Below are 18,254 nucleotides of genomic sequence, written 5' to 3' on the forward strand. Positions count from 1 at the left end.
GAATCTGTGGGATATTGTGAAGAGAACGTTGAGAGACTCAAGACCCAACACTCTGGATGAGCTAAAGGCCGCTATCGAAGCATCCTGGGCCTCCATAAGACCTCAGCAGTGCCACAGGCTGATTGCCTCCATGCCACGCCGCATTGAAGCAGTCATTTCTGCAAAAGGATTCCCGACCAAGTATTGAGTGCATAACTGTACATGATTATTTGAAGATTGACGTTTTTTGTATTAAAAACACTTTTCTTTTATTGGTCGAATGAAATATGCTAATTTTGTGAGATAGGAATTTTGGGTTTTCATGAGCTGTATGCCAAAATCATCCGTATTAAGACAATAAAAGACCTGAAATATTTCAGTTAGTGTGCAATGAATCTAAAATATATGAATGTTAAATTTTCATCATTACATTATGGAAAATAATGAACTTTATCACAATATGCTAATATTTTGAGAAGGACCTGTAGATGGCTTGTATTGAAGCATTTTTACCATCACTGTGATGCACTTCTTTCATTAACTAATTAAAATACTTTTCATGCTGCAGTTGGAACTATCAGCAAGACTAACATTTTAAGAATTTTTTTGTAAAGTTAATTTACTATGCAGCCATCTTGAATCCATAAATTATACACCTACAGTTTAACACACACTCCTTTCTCTGCCTGTAGGCCCATTCTTTCTGCTGAGCTCCAGCAATAACGACCTCAGAGGAGCCCTCAAAGCTGCCGAGCACAGCAGGTGATTAATAAGCTCCTTTTTGCTGCTTGTGCTTCTTATTCTTTCACACTTGGTTTTTGGTGTTGTGTCTGCTTAGTGCTGAATGAAGGTACAGTCATTGAGATGTTTTAAATAAATTAAATGTGTCTTTAGATGCACCAAATCTCTGTTAAGAACATCTGTCAGATTTGGCAGAGGTATAACATCATGAGCATGTCTCATGACTGCCATCTAGTGTTCAGTAGTAGGGGTTTCCATATTTAGCAGCAGTAAGAGTTTCGAAGTTAGCAGAAATAAAATAAATGTATTCTTGCTCTCCCAGGACTATCATGTAGCTGAAAAAATCTAAATTTTAAAGACAAATGAAAAATTTTCAACTTAAATAATTTTTTCATTTGTGAATGGCAGCTTTTGTGACACATAACAGGCACACACACTATGCTGATAGTTAATATCTTAGAAACGTTTATTCTTGGTACAGTAAGAACAAATCTGTGGGAACGCAACATTGATAACTGATAGAAAAATACCTTTATTGCACCAAGATCACTCTACACACATGTGTGTCGTGAACATTTATCAAAATAAAGGAAAAAAATCTGAGTGCAAACATTAAGTATGAAGTGTCACCCATACAAAACGAAAACATACAGTGTGAGGTAAAGTATGTTGGCATATGTTTTTATAATATTCTCTACAAAAAATATCAGTGATTATCTGATTTTTTTTATTTCTTTAAGATCTAAATAAACCCTGTGTGCAAATGTTTACATTTGAATATCTTCTGTGGTCAAATAAATCCTGTTGACCTGTGAGAGGAGGGGAACAAATGAGTCTTTGGAGTGAATCATCATTTCAACATATTTGGCTTCATGTATAAAAATAAAGTAGTATGACCATCATGTCTGATGTGTTTTCAGTCCAAAGGTCTTTAATGTCCCTTTAGCTGGATGTTCGGCTTGTAGAGTCCAGAGAGGCAGCGGAGGAGCTCTTTAATGAAGCTTAGGGTCCACACAGTATAAAGGATGCAGACGTCATTCCAACATTTCCATGAACATAGTCAGTAAATGTTGAAGTCAGTAATGCATTTTTAGTTTGACAACTCTTGGCTCCATGAAAAATGTCTAAACGTTTTAACAGGTTGTTGCATTGGCAGCCACTGCTGATGTGTATATTGTCACAACACCTTATCTAAAAGGTTCTGCAGGTGAAACACAAAGTGAAAGAAGCAGTTTTTGTTTTTTCACAGGAAATGACCTTTGATTGCAGAGGCAGAAAGTTCACAGAGCTTCCCTTTGACATCTTCATGTAACATTTTTGAGGTTTACGAGTCAGCTTCAGGTTGCTGCGTGTTCACAGGCAGGTAAAAACAAAGTGAAATGTCTTATTTCTGATTGGTTGACTGGATTCTCCCAGTGGTGCAGTTGTTCTAGCAGAGATAGCTTAACTGAGGTCGAGGGTTAGATGGCTGCAGCTATGGGGCACTGCAGGGCAAACACACACACAAGAAACAAGACAGAGATTGTTACTGTCTGGCTTAAAACCTTCAAGTAGTTTCTTTTATTGGTACACAGAAAACAAAGCAACTGCTTCTAATCAGACTAAGCTCAGCATATCCTCTAAAAATATTGACACCCTTTTAACCTTTTCAGATGACAACCGCAAACATCAGTGCCTTTTATTGGGATTTATGTGACCGATCAACACAAAGTTGCATATAATTCTCAAATGAAAAGAGAACAAAAAATGATTTTTCAAAATGCTTGACCAAAAAAAAAAAAAAATCTGAAAAATGCGGCTTGCAACAAGCTGCCACCACCACCGTTTTCCATTATCACTTGCTCAACTTGACGCGGATTTACTCGACTCTACACATTTTGGGTTGTTTGAAATTACAAGGAGTACCACCTCAATGTGGGTGAGGTCATCGAAGCAAGGCGGCCTAAAAAGTAACGCGACGTGATTTGTATGTGAAAAACCACCGTCTAGCTCCCTGTGACCGGTGGTTTTCTGACGACGCATCTTCAACTTGGATCCCTGGTCGAGTAGATACTAAAATGGTAGCTGGTAGCAAGTAGAAGTAACAAGGGTCAATGTTTCACTGTAGGGATGGGGTTTTCAGAGGGATGACAGTATTGGTTTTCTGCTACACATAGCGTAGTAACCATTCAAATATGTAGGAACACATAAACTAACAGACCATAAAAAGCTTCTATAGAGCATTTGATGCTTTTCACCAGATACACAAAGATCTAAAAGACATTTCAGATGGTAACCCAAACAAAACAAAACATGCATTTCTAATAGTATTACCTGATGTTGTGTCCCACTGAGAGGCTGGATGTGTTCTAGCAACTTAGAGCCAGGGTTACTATTCACTGTCTGAGTTGGTATAAATGGTGTGGACACTGTCAGAGTGGAGTCCATTAGAGCCAAGAGTCTGGATACCAATCTGGACAGGGGCACTTAGATCGATGTTCTCCAGGATACACTAAAACAAAAAGAAAACAATGTATACTACCTTGGTCCAAAAGATCTAAATACTTCAGGTGTAACGTGGAAACGGGGCTTGTACCTTGGTACACGCTGAGCTCATGACAGATTTGTGGAAATCCTGGTTTACAAAAACCTGAAGGATGAAAGGGAAATGCTGTATTTATACAATCCCAGTAGGAAACACTGCGAGGTAAAGAGCCACTATTTCCACCTACCCTATATCCATACACAAAAGTGGCATTGCTACAGCCGAGCTCGTCAAGAGGCGGCCTCTCCCAGCCAATCAGAAGGCCGCTCTGTCCCACTGTTTTAATGACCTCAACAGAGAGAACCTCCGCTGGAACTCCTAAAGAGGGTTAGAGGAATACATTTTTGCACATTTACACCCAGTTTTCTTTATTCCTTTCAGTGTACAAAAACAAGCTATTTTCATATTTCAAATTCTATCCACAACAAAGACAACACGACACAGTATATTCTCAGAGAGCTAATAGGCCCAAATCATACATTAAACCGTAATAATCGCACACAGCAGTGTGTTGTGAAGGCAATAAAATGGGGAACACTAAACAAGAATGTGCACTGGAGTGTGCTGCAGCATTTTCATTAATTTAAAAGACAGGCAGCAATATGCAAAGAAAAACCAATACAGTGCTGTAATATAGAGCACCATGTTGTACAGAGTGAGGTGCAGCAACAAAATACTTTATAGTCAGAACTATATTAAAGCTTATTAGGGTATGTCAGAATGATACATATATATATATATTTTATTTTTGTTTCTTTTTTTTTTTATTGTTTGTGCAGTACGGTCAAATATGGTCCCACAGGACCATGCATTCCCTTTTATTTTCTGCTTGAATTTTATATCCCTCTGCATACGATTTAGAAGAAGGTGGAGTAAATTGTTCAAGATTTCTGTAATTCCCTGGAGAGAAATAAAAGAATTGCTCCTTTGCACTTGAATGCATGTAACAGGGAATGCTGGCATATGCTAACTTTCTGCCTTAAGTGTTTTTGTCTGTCTCAAAACATATATAAATCAGAACCAAAACATTACAAATTTCATGGGGAATAGGTTTCCTGAAGTGATTAATCAGAGAAGACTCAGCTTTTCACGGGGCATTCACTGCCCATAACGTCTTTTTTCTGTGCACAGAAAACTGAGAAAATGCAAAAGAAAAAAATGCTCTTGAACAATCCTGAAATCCGGAATTTAGAAATTACCTGGTCTTGGTCTTGAAGTATTTCTCAACGCAGCCGTGGTGTCCATGGCAACCTTGTGGGATCTCTCAGGTGAGAAACGAGCAGCCTGACTGCAGGATGTATTGAATGTATCTGTACGTGTAGCATCAGATAAATTAAGCACGGTAATAATTTCCTTTCGCTGCTTTGAGTGTGTTGTTAACTTAGTGTCGTCACTTGAGATGGAGCCGTCTTTTCTGTGAGTTGCAGAGTTGAAAGAAAAATCAGAAGAGGATGAAAGTTCTGATGTTATAGATCCGTCTGCTTCAAGGTGACAGGGAGTAAACGTGCCTAGAGTTTTTTTGGCATTAGCAGACCTAAATGTAACTGCATTAAAAAGAGTTGGTGCCTTATTAGAGGTGTTGGATTTAGCAGTTACAACTGGAGTGTGTTTAGTAGGGCACGGAAATTTGGAGACTGGCAGAGAGTCAGTATGCCGAACACTGAAAGAAAAATGTTTTGTTGGTTTGGGTAAGTTTAGGTCTGTAGGCGCTGATGGTGAGAGATTTTTACGGGGTTCCTGTCCTCTTCCTCTGTTCTTAGGTGCCTTAAGAGAAGACAAACAGAAACATAAAACACAAACCAACTTAAACTTTTATTTTACCTTGTGTTAATATATCTTTAGCATACTTAAAGATTTCCAATAAATACTTTATGAGTATACAATACTTTAAAGCATCCTATCCAACATTAATGCCTCAGCGTACCTGAAAGCTATCCATGAGAGTCTTCTGCAGTTCTTCTTGCAGGTTGAGGATCTTCTCAGGACTGCTCAGTCTCCTGCTTGGACTGACTTGTGTGCTTGAGGACGCCGTAGAAGGACTCTGCGTGCGTCCCCCCACCTCAGTTGTATTTGAGGAGTACTTCTCTTTCACCTTCCCATAAGGAGAGCTAATTTTCTCTGGTCGGCTGGTTGCTTGGAGTGGTACAGTGGCAGGAGACAGCTGAGCAGGGATTGATCAAGAACTGTGTTAGATTAACTATTTATTGGCAATCACAAGACTCTAATTCGACAATTATACACAAAACACTCACCCTACAAACACAGAAAACCCATACATTGTCATTGGGACATCTATAGCCAAGCGAGGTCACTGTGACACGGCAGTTTTGTACCAAAGGCGACATTAGTACTACATTGTTAAAATATGCTGATAACAATACTCTGCAGTTTAACATGGTAAGTTGGTACAAAGATACACTATAACAACATTCCTACAAGGAATCTGTATCAGTAGGGCATCTGCATTAAATTAGGTACTAAAATACCTGTAAAACAACTCTGTCTAATACATATAGCAGCCTCTTTGTGTTAGTCAGAAATAAGATAAATAAGTCAACTTGTGGATAAAATTGCCCAATGGGTCAGTGGGGTTTGCAATAAACACATCTGTTTTTTTCTTAAAGGCGTGCAATCTATTATCCAGACAAAGTAGCGAGTCAGTACAGATCCAGTCAACACCTTTAAAGGCTTACTCAGCTGAGGGTTACCCAACAGCCACATGAAAGACACTTGAATACAAATTACTACATTCCAAACGAAGCGAAGAAACAATTGTTTAAGCACGTTTTAGTGAGTTGAATTATTAACAAGGCTTATCATAACATAAAGGAATAAAGCTAATTCCAGCCCCGCGTTTCTGCAAACTGTTTCCTTAGCAAAGATCCCCAGCAGAACAAAATCTGTTTACTGAAACCTTGCAGTCGTATATGTGCAGAGTCAGATTGTCAATTTTTAAACTTCATATTTATCTCCCCTCCGAGGGGAGAACAAAACCATGATTATAGTTTAGATTTATTAAGCGTTTTTATTTGTAAATTCAAGGGTTTGGTTTTTTTTGTAACTTGTTTTAAGATGTTTATATTTCCTCACCTGGGGACTGCTTATGAAGATGCTCTCCTTTAATGGGACATCAGGGGACACTGCAGGAGAGACTGACCCTGGGGAAATTTCCTTCAGTGTTTGTGCCGCTGCAGGTGCAACTTTCCAGCAGTCTTGAGGATTTTTTGAAGTCTCACCAGCAAATCTCAAAGTACATTTTTCACTTTCACCACACTCGACTCCAGATTCCGACGAGACCTCTTTTTGTTGATTAACCAAACAGCTCGATACAACTGGGTAGGTAGGATCAGGCATAAATCCCTTGTTGCAGCCTTGAAACGCTGAAAAAAAATCTTGGGTTACGTTACTACAGTGCTCTCTGCGTTGGGTTTTGCTTTCTGGTGAGAATGCAGCAGTGTAGTCCTGAAGAGCAGCATCCCTGAGAAGATGCTCAGCCTGCTGCATCAGCCTGGGCTCCAGGTAGCCTCGTCTGTGCATGGACTTCATCATTTCGGCTAACAAGCCGTTCCTTTCCTGACACTTCACCACCAGGCAAGACAGCTTGGCCTATTATTGGACAAAATGTCTGTAAGCAAAAATCAACCACAGAGAGCTGTTCAGCAGCAAAAACAAAGCAACACAAAACAACATAACAGTTCAGGAGAGCAATTATTGTGTTCCTTCACCTTCAAGGGAGCAACATCCAGATCAGTTTGGCTTTTTCTTTTAAGAAGTGCATCATACTGCAAATAAAATCAAACGCATTCAATCATTAAACAAAAAAATTAAAGGCAGAACCTCAAACATGCTGACTGGTTACCCACCTTAGCTCTGATGTCATTGTAGCGAGCTCTGAGGGAGACGAGAGCAGCCGTGTGATCATCCCTGCTGCCCCGTCCTTGTTTCAGAGCTATATACTCCGAGTTCAACTCCTCCAGAGCGACGGTCTGTGGAGGGTTACACACATACTTTACATCAAGGACAAATTACTACTTAAAACAGCTGAAGAACAATGACAGTGATTAAATGAAAAATGTCAATATGATCTTGTTACATGCCTGTATAACATCAATTTATCAGCCTCAAGTCATTGCCCTACGGTTGTTACTGAAATAAATGTCCTCGAGAGTTAATGCTGAGACATAAAGAAAAACAAAGAAGTCGTGCCTTTGCTTTGAGCTGAGCGGCAAGGATGTTAAATTGCTCCTCTGTTTGTGCCTTCAGAGACAAAGCATCAGTCTTCTCCCTGTGCAGGGCCATCAGTTTATTCTGCAGCTCCTTCACCTGCAGCAGGCACAGCCACTAGTCAGACCCAACACATTTATACTTTGTTTTTTTTTAACCTTAAACAAGTAAAGCAAGAGTAAAACAAGATGATAAACGCTTTTTAGGAACATAATCAAACTGACACATATGCCGGGGACAATATAACCTTTAAAAACAAGAAAGAAGAGCCTGTAAAACAATACTGATAAAAGTGATAAAAAGTGGCATGTAGAGCTATATTTCAGGGTTTAGTGAAACTACACTGGAACTGTTCAGTTTTATGGATCATCAGTATGCCTGCTGTAATGAATTGGGGGTTTCTTTAAAAATAAAATCCAAAAATGTGTAGATTTCTGGGCATCAAACATAGATGTGTTGAAAACATCCAGACATGAGTTTATAAATGTCTGGGTTTTTAAACTCATGTCTGATAGATACCCACTAAATTGGGGAGCTGCCAAGATGAAATACCTTGGAGTTACAATATCTAAAGATTTAAAAAACCTGTATCATGATAACTACCTACCATTAAATAAAACCATTAAAGAAGATGTACAAAAATGGAGTGCCATTCCTCTTCTTGGCTTTGGATCCAGAATCCAATCAGTTCAAATGAATATATTACCTCGGCTACTTTACCTATTTCAATCTCTCCCTATAGAACTGCCAGACCAACAATTCCAGGAGTGGAAACGATTAATTTCATGATACATCTGGCAGGGTAAAAGGCTGAGAATTAAATATCAAAATCTACAATTATCTAGGAATAAGAGGAAGTGGTGCTCCCATCTCTTAAAGATTACTATGTGCCTGCACAATTGAGACCACTTGTGTGTTTGTGAAACTAAAATTATTTTGCTAAATGGAAAGAAATTGAAGAAGCAACAACAAACAAATATCCAATTCAAGAATTAATTGGCTTAAAAATTAGATTGGACAGAATAGGAAATTTGAAAAATCCATTTATGGCTTTGTCTCTTAAATTGTAGAATAAGGCAATATAACAACTTAAATTACGTGGTCGGACTGCTGAGATGGTGTGGATATGATAAAGACTTCACCCCGACAGGTTGGATGTAAGGTTCAAAGAGTGGGCTGCATAAGGTTTGACTGCATATTGTACCCTGCTAAGTCAAGGGAAAATGAACAACTTTCAAACATTGAAAACAGATTACGGGATAAATAACAATGACTTCTTTAGATTTCTCCAAATTCGAAACTATATTGGAAAATCGTTGAAGAATACAAAAGAAAAGTATCAAAATAGTCATTTGATTAGAGTATTTGTGGTTGCCTACATTGCAAATTATAACCATCAAACAATTTCAAGACTCTACAAAGGTCCCTGCCAATCAAAAGGAACACTGTGCCATGTGAAACAAAAATGGGAAAAAGAGGGCAATTTAACAATATCTGAACTGGAATGAACATCAATCTGTGAGATATAGTGGAAAACATCCAACTCTGATATTGGAGGGAATTCTGCTGGAAGAACATGGTCAGGTTTTTCAAAACGTCAATCCAAGGAAAACATTTTATTAAATCAGCAACCATTACCACATATTTTGGACATGCCCTTTGATTGTACCATTTTGGAATGAAGTCCATAACATTTAAAAAAAAAGCTGTTTCACATGGACAAACCCATTCAGCTAGAATCAATGTATCTAGGTTTACTACTTGGGGATAATGTGACATAAAATTTAAATATTCGTTTCAAATTTTGAGTGCGGCAGCCAGGAAAGCCATTACTAGGAAATGGCTGAGCCCCCAAACACCAACACTAATCGAATGGTTTGATATCATATATTGTATCGTAAAACTAGAGAGAATAACATTTAATATCAGATTACAGCAAGTACAACAAAATTGAGGAAAAATGGAGTAGGTGGATTGAGTTTATCACAACTATAAGGGAAGATTTTCTTTAAATCTGATGTAAATGGTGTATTTTATTAATTATTAATTATTATTAATTAATTATGAATTATGTTGTATTTCCATTTTTGTATAAATACTGATGTACATCAATGGCACACCCCTTGGGTTACATGTAACATTTAAGTGTCTTTTTGGCACTAACAAAAACTTTGAAAATAAAGAATAAAAAAAAAAAGTCTGGGTTTCATTAATTTGGCTAGATCTATTTAGAGAGAGTTTAAGAGTATGAGAGAAGTACTTGAAGCACAGAGGAAGGTTCCGATGTGGGTGAGTTTAACTATTAGATGAAGCAGTAAAGGCATCATGATTTCTTTCAAATATGTCAACCCCAGATAAAACTCATCTTAGCTCAGGGAATATTCTTGAAAAAAATCAAAAATTAAAAAATTGCGGCAAAGGAACTAAATAATATTGACCATGACATTTTACATAAAATTGACTGAATGGGTTTATCTATTTATAGAAGGACAGGAGTTTATTTGGAAATAGTGATTTGGATAATTGCGATTATATGTAATTTAAACTTTTGTTTCTTTGTGTCCTTTGTTGCTGTAAAAACAAAGCTAGGGTTTCCTGCATGAGGGTTTATTGCTGAGACACTTAATGCAGAACTCAAGTTCATAGATAAATATCAGCTTCGGTATAAAGATGTAAGACAGTTTAATTAATATCACAGCAACGTCGTAAGGGTGAGGAGGTTAAAATAATCCAACTGTAACCTGTAATTAAGTACCTGCATTGAAAGGGTCTCATTTTCCTTCATGATGTCTTCCCTCTGACCAGCTGATTCTGTCAGTCTCATCACCTGCTCAGCTGCCTCTTTCTCTACCACTTCACGCATAGCTTCTGCCTGAGACAGCTCAGCATGCAGCTTCCTGATCTACAGGTATAGGAAAAACGATAATGATCATATATATAAAAGATAAAATTATATTAATAGCTTTTCCCATTACAAAAGGAGAAGTTGCTCGCACTCACTTCTTCACGACTCTTTTCCACTTCTTCTCTTGACTTCTTTAATTCGGCTCCCAAAGCTTCACTCTCCATCAACAGGTCACTTTCCTTCTGTCATCCATCAAAACCACATGGAGAAAGAAAGTAGTAAATAGTTAAATATGATGAATTGCAGCACAGAGGATAATTATAAAACTAAATGCTTGGATTGATTGAACAGATATACATTAATTAACCTAATTAACCTAAATACCTGAACAGACGTTCCTCTGTTGTTACTGGACTCACATCTTGGACAATTATCTCCTGTCCCTCTACTCATATTCTCACTTCTTAGATTAAACTCATGATTGGTCTCCTCAGCTTGTGTTTGAAGGCTGCATTTCTCCTCTTTTAAACCCAAGATTATTTGCTTTATGTTTTCTTGTTCTTGCTTTAGCCTGATGATTGACTGTTGCAGTTTTTCCTTTTCTTCTTTCAAACAGCTGACAGATATTAGCTGGCCATGTTCCCCGTTCAAAGCGAGAGTTAGTTCTTTCTCGTCTCTCTCTTCTGCGAGACCTTTGAGGGAATCGGTTAGTTCGTCTCTCTGCAGAGACTTCATGATCCGATCGCTCTCTTCTTCACCACTTGAAATAGAGTCTTTTATCACATCTTTGTCTCTTTGAAGAGTAGATAAAGACCGAGTTAGCTCCTCTTTCTCTTTTTTTAGGCCACTGATGGACCTTGTATGCTGATCTCTTTCATCCTTCAGACTGCAGACGGCCCGGTTCAGATTCTCCTTCTCTTGTTTAAGTCCATGTAGAGACTGAGAGATGCAATCTTTCTGCTCCTTCAGAGCCCACACTGAGCGAGTTAACTGCTGTTTGTCTTCTGTTTGTTTTTGGACAGAGAGAGTGACTTCTTTCTGCTCCTCTCTGAGAGAACTGATCTTGACTGTCAGCTCTTTTTGTTCTGTTTTGAGGCTCTGGATTGAGGTGTTGAGTTGGGCTACCTCATCTGTCAGAGAACTTGCATGAAGACTGTTTTGTGATGAGTTATCCTGAACATTTAGCTGACAAGATGAGGAGGTTGTGGTCAAATTGTCAGTTTCTTTCTCTCCTTTAACCAAACTTTCTACTAAATTCTCTACATATTCTTCTTGCTTTTTCTCTTGAAAACATCCCGTTATTCCATCCCGGTGTTCACTTTGCCACAGAGTTCTGCAGTGCTGCTTAACTTGTGGTTCCTCTTTGCTCTCTTCTAACGTTTGCTGAAGCTCCATAATGGTATTCAGATCATCTTCAGTCTTCCTGGTGAGTTCTGAGATCAAATTAACTTGTTCCTGGTTCTCCTGCTCCAGCCTGACACCATCCTCCTCCAGCCTACAAATACACTCCCTCAAGTGTGTTTGCTCCTTTCTCATCTCCAATTCTCTGAGTTCAATGTGAGCTAACAGCTCTTGGATCCTATCTGCCAAGGCCCGGTTTTCCTGATTCAGGGCTTGGATGAGCTCGCCCTGTGTCAGGTCAAGACATGTATCATATTCGTCAGAATTTAATGGAAGATGATAATCTCTATTACAGGTGGATGATGTGATAATCTGCAAAGCACAGTAATAAAAAGATACAAATTGAATACAAATGTATTGGAAGTAGAGTAAAGCTTACTTTTGGTAACATTTTAGGGAGTAACGACACTTGAAATACCTTTTCTTTTGATGACCACTGCTCATTTGCACTCCATTTTTGTTCAGTCTCTCTCCTGAGCTGTAACTTTAATTCAGCGTTCTCCTGAGCTATAGCCTGCAGCTCTGCTTTTGTGTGCTGAAGTTTCACCTCCAGGTGGTCACGTTCTTCTTTAAGAGCTTGCAAATCATCACCAAAACCTAAGCTGTGGAAAGCTGCCTTCAGGGCATCTGACTCTTCACTAGGAATTTCCTCCATGTTTCCCAGTTTGGGCTCAGTTAGAAACTCTGTGGAGATGGAAAGGGACTGGAAACCTGGGTTGGGGTTGGAGCCTCTGTGGTGAAAGAGGTTGAGATGATTTTGTTTTGGGGTTTTTGATTTGGGTGGAGTGAAACGGTCCTGTGAGTCGTTCTGTGTGTGCTCTGCCGCACCCTGATGGTCAATAGGTGGAACTGCAGACAGAAAAGGCTGATTTGACTGCACCTACAAAATATTTAAAAAAATTGTAAATATTAAATACATGCCAACAATAATTTAGGATTATACAGGTCCTTCTCAAAATATTAGCGTATTGTGATAAAGTTCATTATTTTCCATAATGTCATGATGAAAATTTAATATTCATATATTTAGATTCATTGCACACTAACTGAAATATTTCAGGTCTTTTATTGTCATAATAAGGATGATTTTGGCATACAGCTCATGAAAACCCAAAATTCCTATCTCACAAAATTAGCATATTTCATCCGACCAATAAAAGAAAAGTGTTTTTAATACAAAAAACGTCAACCTTCAAATAATCATGTACAGTTATGCACTCAATACTTGGTCGGGAATCCTTTGGCAGAAATGACTGCTTCAATGCGGCGTGGCATGGAGGCAATCAGCCTGTGGCACTGCTGAGGTCTTATGGAGGCCCAGGATGCTTCGATAGCGGCCTTTAGCTCATCCAGAGTGTTGGGTCTTGAGTCTCTCAACGTTCTCTTCACAATATCCCACAGATACTCTATGGGGTTCAGGTCAGGAGAGTTGGCAGGCCAATTGAGCACAGTGATACCATGGTCAGTAAACCATTTACCAGTGGTTTTGGCACTGTGAGCAGGTGCCAGGTCGTGCTGAAAAATGAAATCTTCATCTCCATAAAGCTTTTCAGCAGATGGAAGCATGAAGTGCTCCAAAATCTCCTGATAGCTAGCTGCATTGACCCTGCCCTTGATAAAACACAGTGGACCAACACCAGCAGCTGACACGGCACCCCAGACCATCACTGACTGTGGGTACTTGACACTGGACTTCTGGCATTTTGGCATTTCCTTCTCCCCAGTCTTCCTCCAGACTCTGGCACCTTGATTTCCGAATGACATGCAGAATTTGCTTTCATCCGAAAAAAGTACTTTGGACCACTGAGCAACAGTCCAGTGCTGCTTCTCTGTAGCCCAGGTCAGGCGCTTCTGCTGCTGTTTCTGGTTCAAAAGTGGCTTGACCTGGGGAATGCGGCACCTGTAGCCCATTTCCTGCACACGCCTGTGCACGGTGGCTCTGGATGTTTCTACTCCAGACTCAGTCCACTGCTTCCGCAGGTCCCCCAAGGTCTAGAATCGGCCCTTCTCCACAATCTTCCTCAGGGTCCAGTAACCTCTTCTCGTTGTGCAGCGTTTTCTGCCACACTTTTTCCTTCCCACAGACTTCCCACTGAGGTGCCTTGATACAGCACTCTGGGAACAGCCTATTCGTACAGAAATGTCTTTCTGTGTCTTACCCTCTTGCTTGAGGGTGTCAATAGTGGCCTTCTGGACAGCAGTCAGGTCGGCAGTCTTACCCATGATTGGGGTTTTGAGTGATGAACCAGGCTGGGAGTTTTAAAGGCCTCAGGAATCTTTTGCAGGTGTTTAGAGTTAACTCGTTGATTCAGATGATTAGGTTCATAGCTCGTTTAGAGACCCTTTTAATGATATGCTAATTTTGTGAGATAGGAATTTTGGGTTTTCATGAGCTGTATGCCAAAATCATCCGTATTAAGACAATAAAAGACCTGAAATATTTCAGTTAGTGTGCAATGAATCTAAAATATATGAATGTTAAATTTTCATCATTACATTATGGAAAATAATGAACTTTATCACAATATGCTAATATTTTGAGAAGGACCTGTATGTAAATGTTTCATGCAAGTTGAGCCAGTTAGCAACTGAGAACTATTGCCCAGTGTATATTCATATGATACAAAGTAGTTCTGTAATGCTTAAATTTATTGTAATATTTATAGGTTGTTAGAGATGCTCCAATCAAATATAAAAAAAAAAAATCTTATTATTTTTCCATATTCAATAAATGTACAAAAACACCATCATTTATAATACATCAACCAACAGCAAGTCCTTTGATGGAAATGTTTCAGTTCAGTAGGAATCACATCACGGTTTGGGACATATGCTTTGTGGCTTCAAAACTATCTGAAGCAAATAAAAATAAAAAAGAAAGAAAAATTAAGTAGCTAAACAGGTTTAGCCAGATTTTTAAAAACTCAGCATCAGAAACCTGCTAATTTACAACCTTCTCAAACATGCACGCCACTAAATATGTACTTAAGCTTATTTTTGTTTCATATTTTTAAGACAAACAATTATTTTTCATTATTATTCATTTCTGTTGTAATAGAGAATTATTTTCCCATGGGGAGGCTACAGCTCTCCAGTGTCAGGTAACTCCTGGACCTGTGAAATGTTTTGTGCTCCTATGTTACTCACTTCAATCCAAAAAGCTCACTAATGTTTGGTTTCTCTTGGTATATTAGAGAAGGTGCTTATTGATTTGATTATAGATAATCAAATGAGCAAATAGACTGAACCTGTCTGCTTTAATGATACAAAACTATAAAAAGCCGAGCTAATGAACTCTGTCAACCGCTACTGCCTTGTCATCAGAAGAAACAAAACTAAAACTGTCGAAGCTATGATGAAATATAAGTTATCATTTGAAGTAGTTTTTTGATTATAGCGAGCTCTTTTCTTTAGTACTGTCTGCATTTTGTAAGTTATGGTTTTAAAGAAAGCTTTTGATCTCAACAAAACCACCTGATTAATTTCTGGTTATGATGATTAAGTGAGCTGTTGCTTACATACCTCTCCCAGGCGTACAGCTCCTTCTGACAGAGGGCGGAAAGGTGCATCTGGGCTGCAGCGAGACAAATTTGCTCCAGGAAGTGTACGTGTTGCCTCGGGTTTTAGACATGACTGAGGAGGAACTGCATCCCTGAGGATCTGCTGGAGACTCTGGTTCTCCTTTTTCAGGTCCTCCACCTCCTCCATCAGGGAGCTCTCTGACTGTTTCAGTTGATGCAGCTCTGCCTTCATCTCCTCCACTTTGCAGTCTAGAGAGTGGCTGTTTTCCTGAGCCTCCTGGAGCTCATCCAACAGTTTCCTCCGCTCAGTCATCCCATCCTCCTCTCTCTCCAACAGCACCTTGAGATCCTCCTGCAGGCTGATAATGAAGCTTTGCAGTCTGGCCTCATTTGAAGTATGTTTTGTTTCTTTGTCTCTTTCTCCCTCTGTGTCTGTCTCCGTCTTACCCTCATCAACCTTTGGCCCTTCTTTTATCACAGTTGCCACATTTGGCTGCCACTGCTTCCTCCTCTCTTCCTTGTTCTCCTCTTCTCCTTCCCCCTCTCCTCTCATAGAAGGCAACCTGTCTAGTTCATCCATGTGTATTCCAGTCCCAGCAGTAATTCTGATGGCTGTGATTGTTGCCATACCTGTAGCAGAGCTAACAGTCACGTTGAGCAGCTGCTTTTCTAAACTGTAGATGCGGCTCTGCAGACTCTGCTCTCTGTCGCGGGCCAGGTTGAGCTTCTGTTGGAGCTGGGTTTTAAAGTTCTCAAAATACTGGGACTGACGACTCATCTCCTCGTCTTTGACCTTCAACTGCCTCTGACAGCGCTGCAGCCGCTCCCTCCATACTTGATCCTCTCGCTCCTTTTCCAGACTCTGAGTAGGAGCACAGAGAGAATAATAGCATTAGTCGGAAAAAATATCACAGCAAAGTTCAGCTCTACATAGTTACTGAAGGATTTCCTTCTTGCCAATGGGATAAGGACCTTCTATGGCCATGCCCAACTCTCCAAGAATAACCGGCTGTCTCCTAGGATCTCCTCCATGTTCTTCAGCTTGTGCTGGGAAACACTACAAACCTTTCCAAGCAATGCAGGTACTGATGTACCATCCTGGGGGAGTTGGACTACCTGGGCAGCCTCTATAGTGTCCAGGTACTGCCTCATGTGGCCAGTAGTGACACTGACCCTGTCTCCACGGCCTGTTGCACCATTACTGTTAGAAAGGCTGTCTCCTTGTATCTCCTCTAGTCCAACCGTTCCTAGTTTCATTAACACCAATGTTACTTAAACTGGTTAACAACCACCTTTGCCACTTAGCTGTCCAGATCAACATCCCAGAAATATTAAAAATAAGTTTTGTGAGTAAAATGTGATTCAAATAAATAAATCAAGCTGGAATCTACCAAAAACATATTCCACCACCAATGCATGAACGTGATCCTCAAAACAATATCAAATATGTAAAAGATAAAGAAAATAAAGGTGCTGCTCATTTAAAACACAAAAATGACACTGAATAACTCTAAAGTGTATACTTTCCAATTCTGTAAGCCATCTCGCACTGCTTTGTCTATGTAATGAAATTCTGTGCAAATCTGTAATACTAATATAATTCTAAATGAACATGTTTAAAAAGCCACTGAGATTTATCATTTATTCTTCCAGAGCACTCACCATCGTCCTGACTTCCTGTCTGAGCATGTGGAGTCTCTGGTCCAGTCTCTGAGAGAGCTGCATGCTGAGAGCTCCGAAGCAGCGGCTAGCTGATAAGGCTGTGGCAGCAGGCTCCTCTTGGTGTTCTGCAACTCTCTGATGCTAACAAAGCAATGAAAATTAGCAGTGTACATAATTTCATTTTAACAAATTTTACTCAAATTCTCAATTAAACACTTTTAAGACGTCCTTAAATTTAAAAAGCTGTGGGTAAAATCTCCTGAACACATTTCGTTTACATGACAGAGTGCTCTGGAGGCAGTTGTGTGTGTGATACCTGATATCTCCTCACCCAAAGGTTAGCATAGAGCAGCAGGTGTCTGTGTGTTACTGGATCCCATCTCCTCCTGGTTCTCACCTGTTCCTCGGGATGACTGAATGTGCTTTGTGCTTCAGGTCCTCCCCCGCCGTTACACAGAACCTACAGGTCCGTTTCAGTTCCTGGTAACTGAGCTGCTTCTAGAACCTGCTCTGTCCAGTGAGGTCATGTGATCCCCCATAGATCAGCCTGTGTCTTCTGAGGAAAGTTTACTTGTGGGACAAGAGCTAAGACAAGTGAGGAGAGAAACTCAGAGGTTTTCTGTTACCTTTTCCTGGCTGCATGTTTAATGAAATCTTCATTTCTGAACTTAAAAAACTTAAAAATATCTTCATCTATTATTCAACATGTCAACAGCTTGCTGGTAAGTTGTTGGGCAAAAGGTATCGCTCCGGTTACCCCATCTCCTAATGATCAACGTCTCTCCTAACACTCCTACTGTATCACTCTGCAAGACACATTCCTAAATCGTTGGGTTATTGCCATGTTTTCCTAAACCCAGTTAATCATCACCTTCGTTCAGGGGCTCATACTGTCATTAACTCACCTGATGCAAACATGAAAAATGTGACCCTGTGTTTTAGGACTGCAAAGCAACCTAGCAAGTCTGGCAAATATTTAACTTGTTTGTCAGTGAATAACAGGAGCACAGAAATACAATGAAGTACAGGTTTTGACTTCTGTTGTTTAAAAACTTGAAAAGTTAAAAAACAATTCATACAAAGCTCGGAGTAACAGAGATTTAAAAAAATCATCCAACTTTTATACAAACCTGAATTTGCATTTCCAGCTCTTAAAGTCTTCCCCTTCCAGTGAGTTCAATGTCAGATATGTGGACTCAGTTGTACTCCTGTTTCCATAGAAACTCCACAGGCTCATTTCAGGAATCCTCCATGTCCATTTGGCACTCAGCCTACTCCCACCCCACATTCAGCCCTGAACTTTAAGTCTTCTCCTCCCTCCATCTCTCCTTCTCTACTGGGGCATTCTTTCATGCTA

General features: G+C 39.6%; 1 protein-coding gene across 4 annotated transcripts; it reads right to left on the minus strand.

The window, feature by feature from the left end:
• Positions 1-1,162: 1,162 nt before the first annotated feature.
• Positions 1,163-18,159, minus strand: LOC124860138 (trichohyalin-like). Of its 4 annotated transcripts, XM_047353138.1 has the most exons (18): positions 18,028-18,159; positions 17,295-17,482; positions 16,898-17,038; positions 15,237-16,097; positions 12,133-12,594; positions 10,698-12,026; positions 10,469-10,555; positions 10,224-10,370; positions 7,451-7,567; positions 7,108-7,230; positions 6,970-7,026; positions 6,335-6,850; positions 5,169-5,405; positions 4,444-5,008; positions 3,432-3,562; positions 3,296-3,349; positions 3,034-3,211; positions 1,163-2,204 (listed from the first exon to the last, which is right to left on the minus strand). In XM_047353138.1, exons 3-17 carry the CDS (start codon positions 16,958-16,960, stop codon positions 3,092-3,094), a joined length of 4,869 nt encoding a protein of 1,622 aa, XP_047209094.1. In that variant the 5' UTR covers positions 16,961-17,038; positions 17,295-17,482; positions 18,028-18,159; the 3' UTR covers positions 1,163-2,204; positions 3,034-3,091. The 4 variants fall into 4 exon arrangements, with proteins under 4 accessions (XP_047209094.1, XP_047209097.1, XP_047209095.1 ...); XM_047353141.1 differs by having other exon boundaries at positions 10,490-10,552; positions 17,295-18,153; XM_047353139.1 differs by having other exon boundaries at positions 10,469-10,552; positions 17,295-18,153.
• Between the last annotated feature and the right edge of the window lie 95 nt (positions 18,160-18,254).

The sequence above is a fragment of the Girardinichthys multiradiatus genome, chromosome 23 (assembly GCF_021462225.1).
Source record: "Girardinichthys multiradiatus isolate DD_20200921_A chromosome 23, DD_fGirMul_XY1, whole genome shotgun sequence".
Classification (NCBI taxonomy): Eukaryota; Metazoa; Chordata; class Actinopteri; order Cyprinodontiformes; family Goodeidae; genus Girardinichthys; species Girardinichthys multiradiatus.

What these genes read in the sequence shown, in the direction of transcription:
- LOC124860138 (XM_047353138.1), bottom strand. Translation starts at nt 16,960, where the DNA reads ATGCAGCTCTCTCAGAGACTGGACCAGAGACTCCACATGCTCAGACAG. An exon ending in CTCTCATGGATAGCTTTCAG is followed by an intron (nt 5,009 to 5,168) that starts GTACGCTGAGGC and finishes TCTTCTCTTAAG; the next exon opens with GCACCTAAGAACAGAGGAAG. An exon ending in CTTTTGTGTATGGATATAGG is followed by an intron (nt 3,350 to 3,431) that starts GTAGGTGGAAAT and finishes TTCATCCTTCAG; the next exon opens with GTTTTTGTAAACCAGGATTT.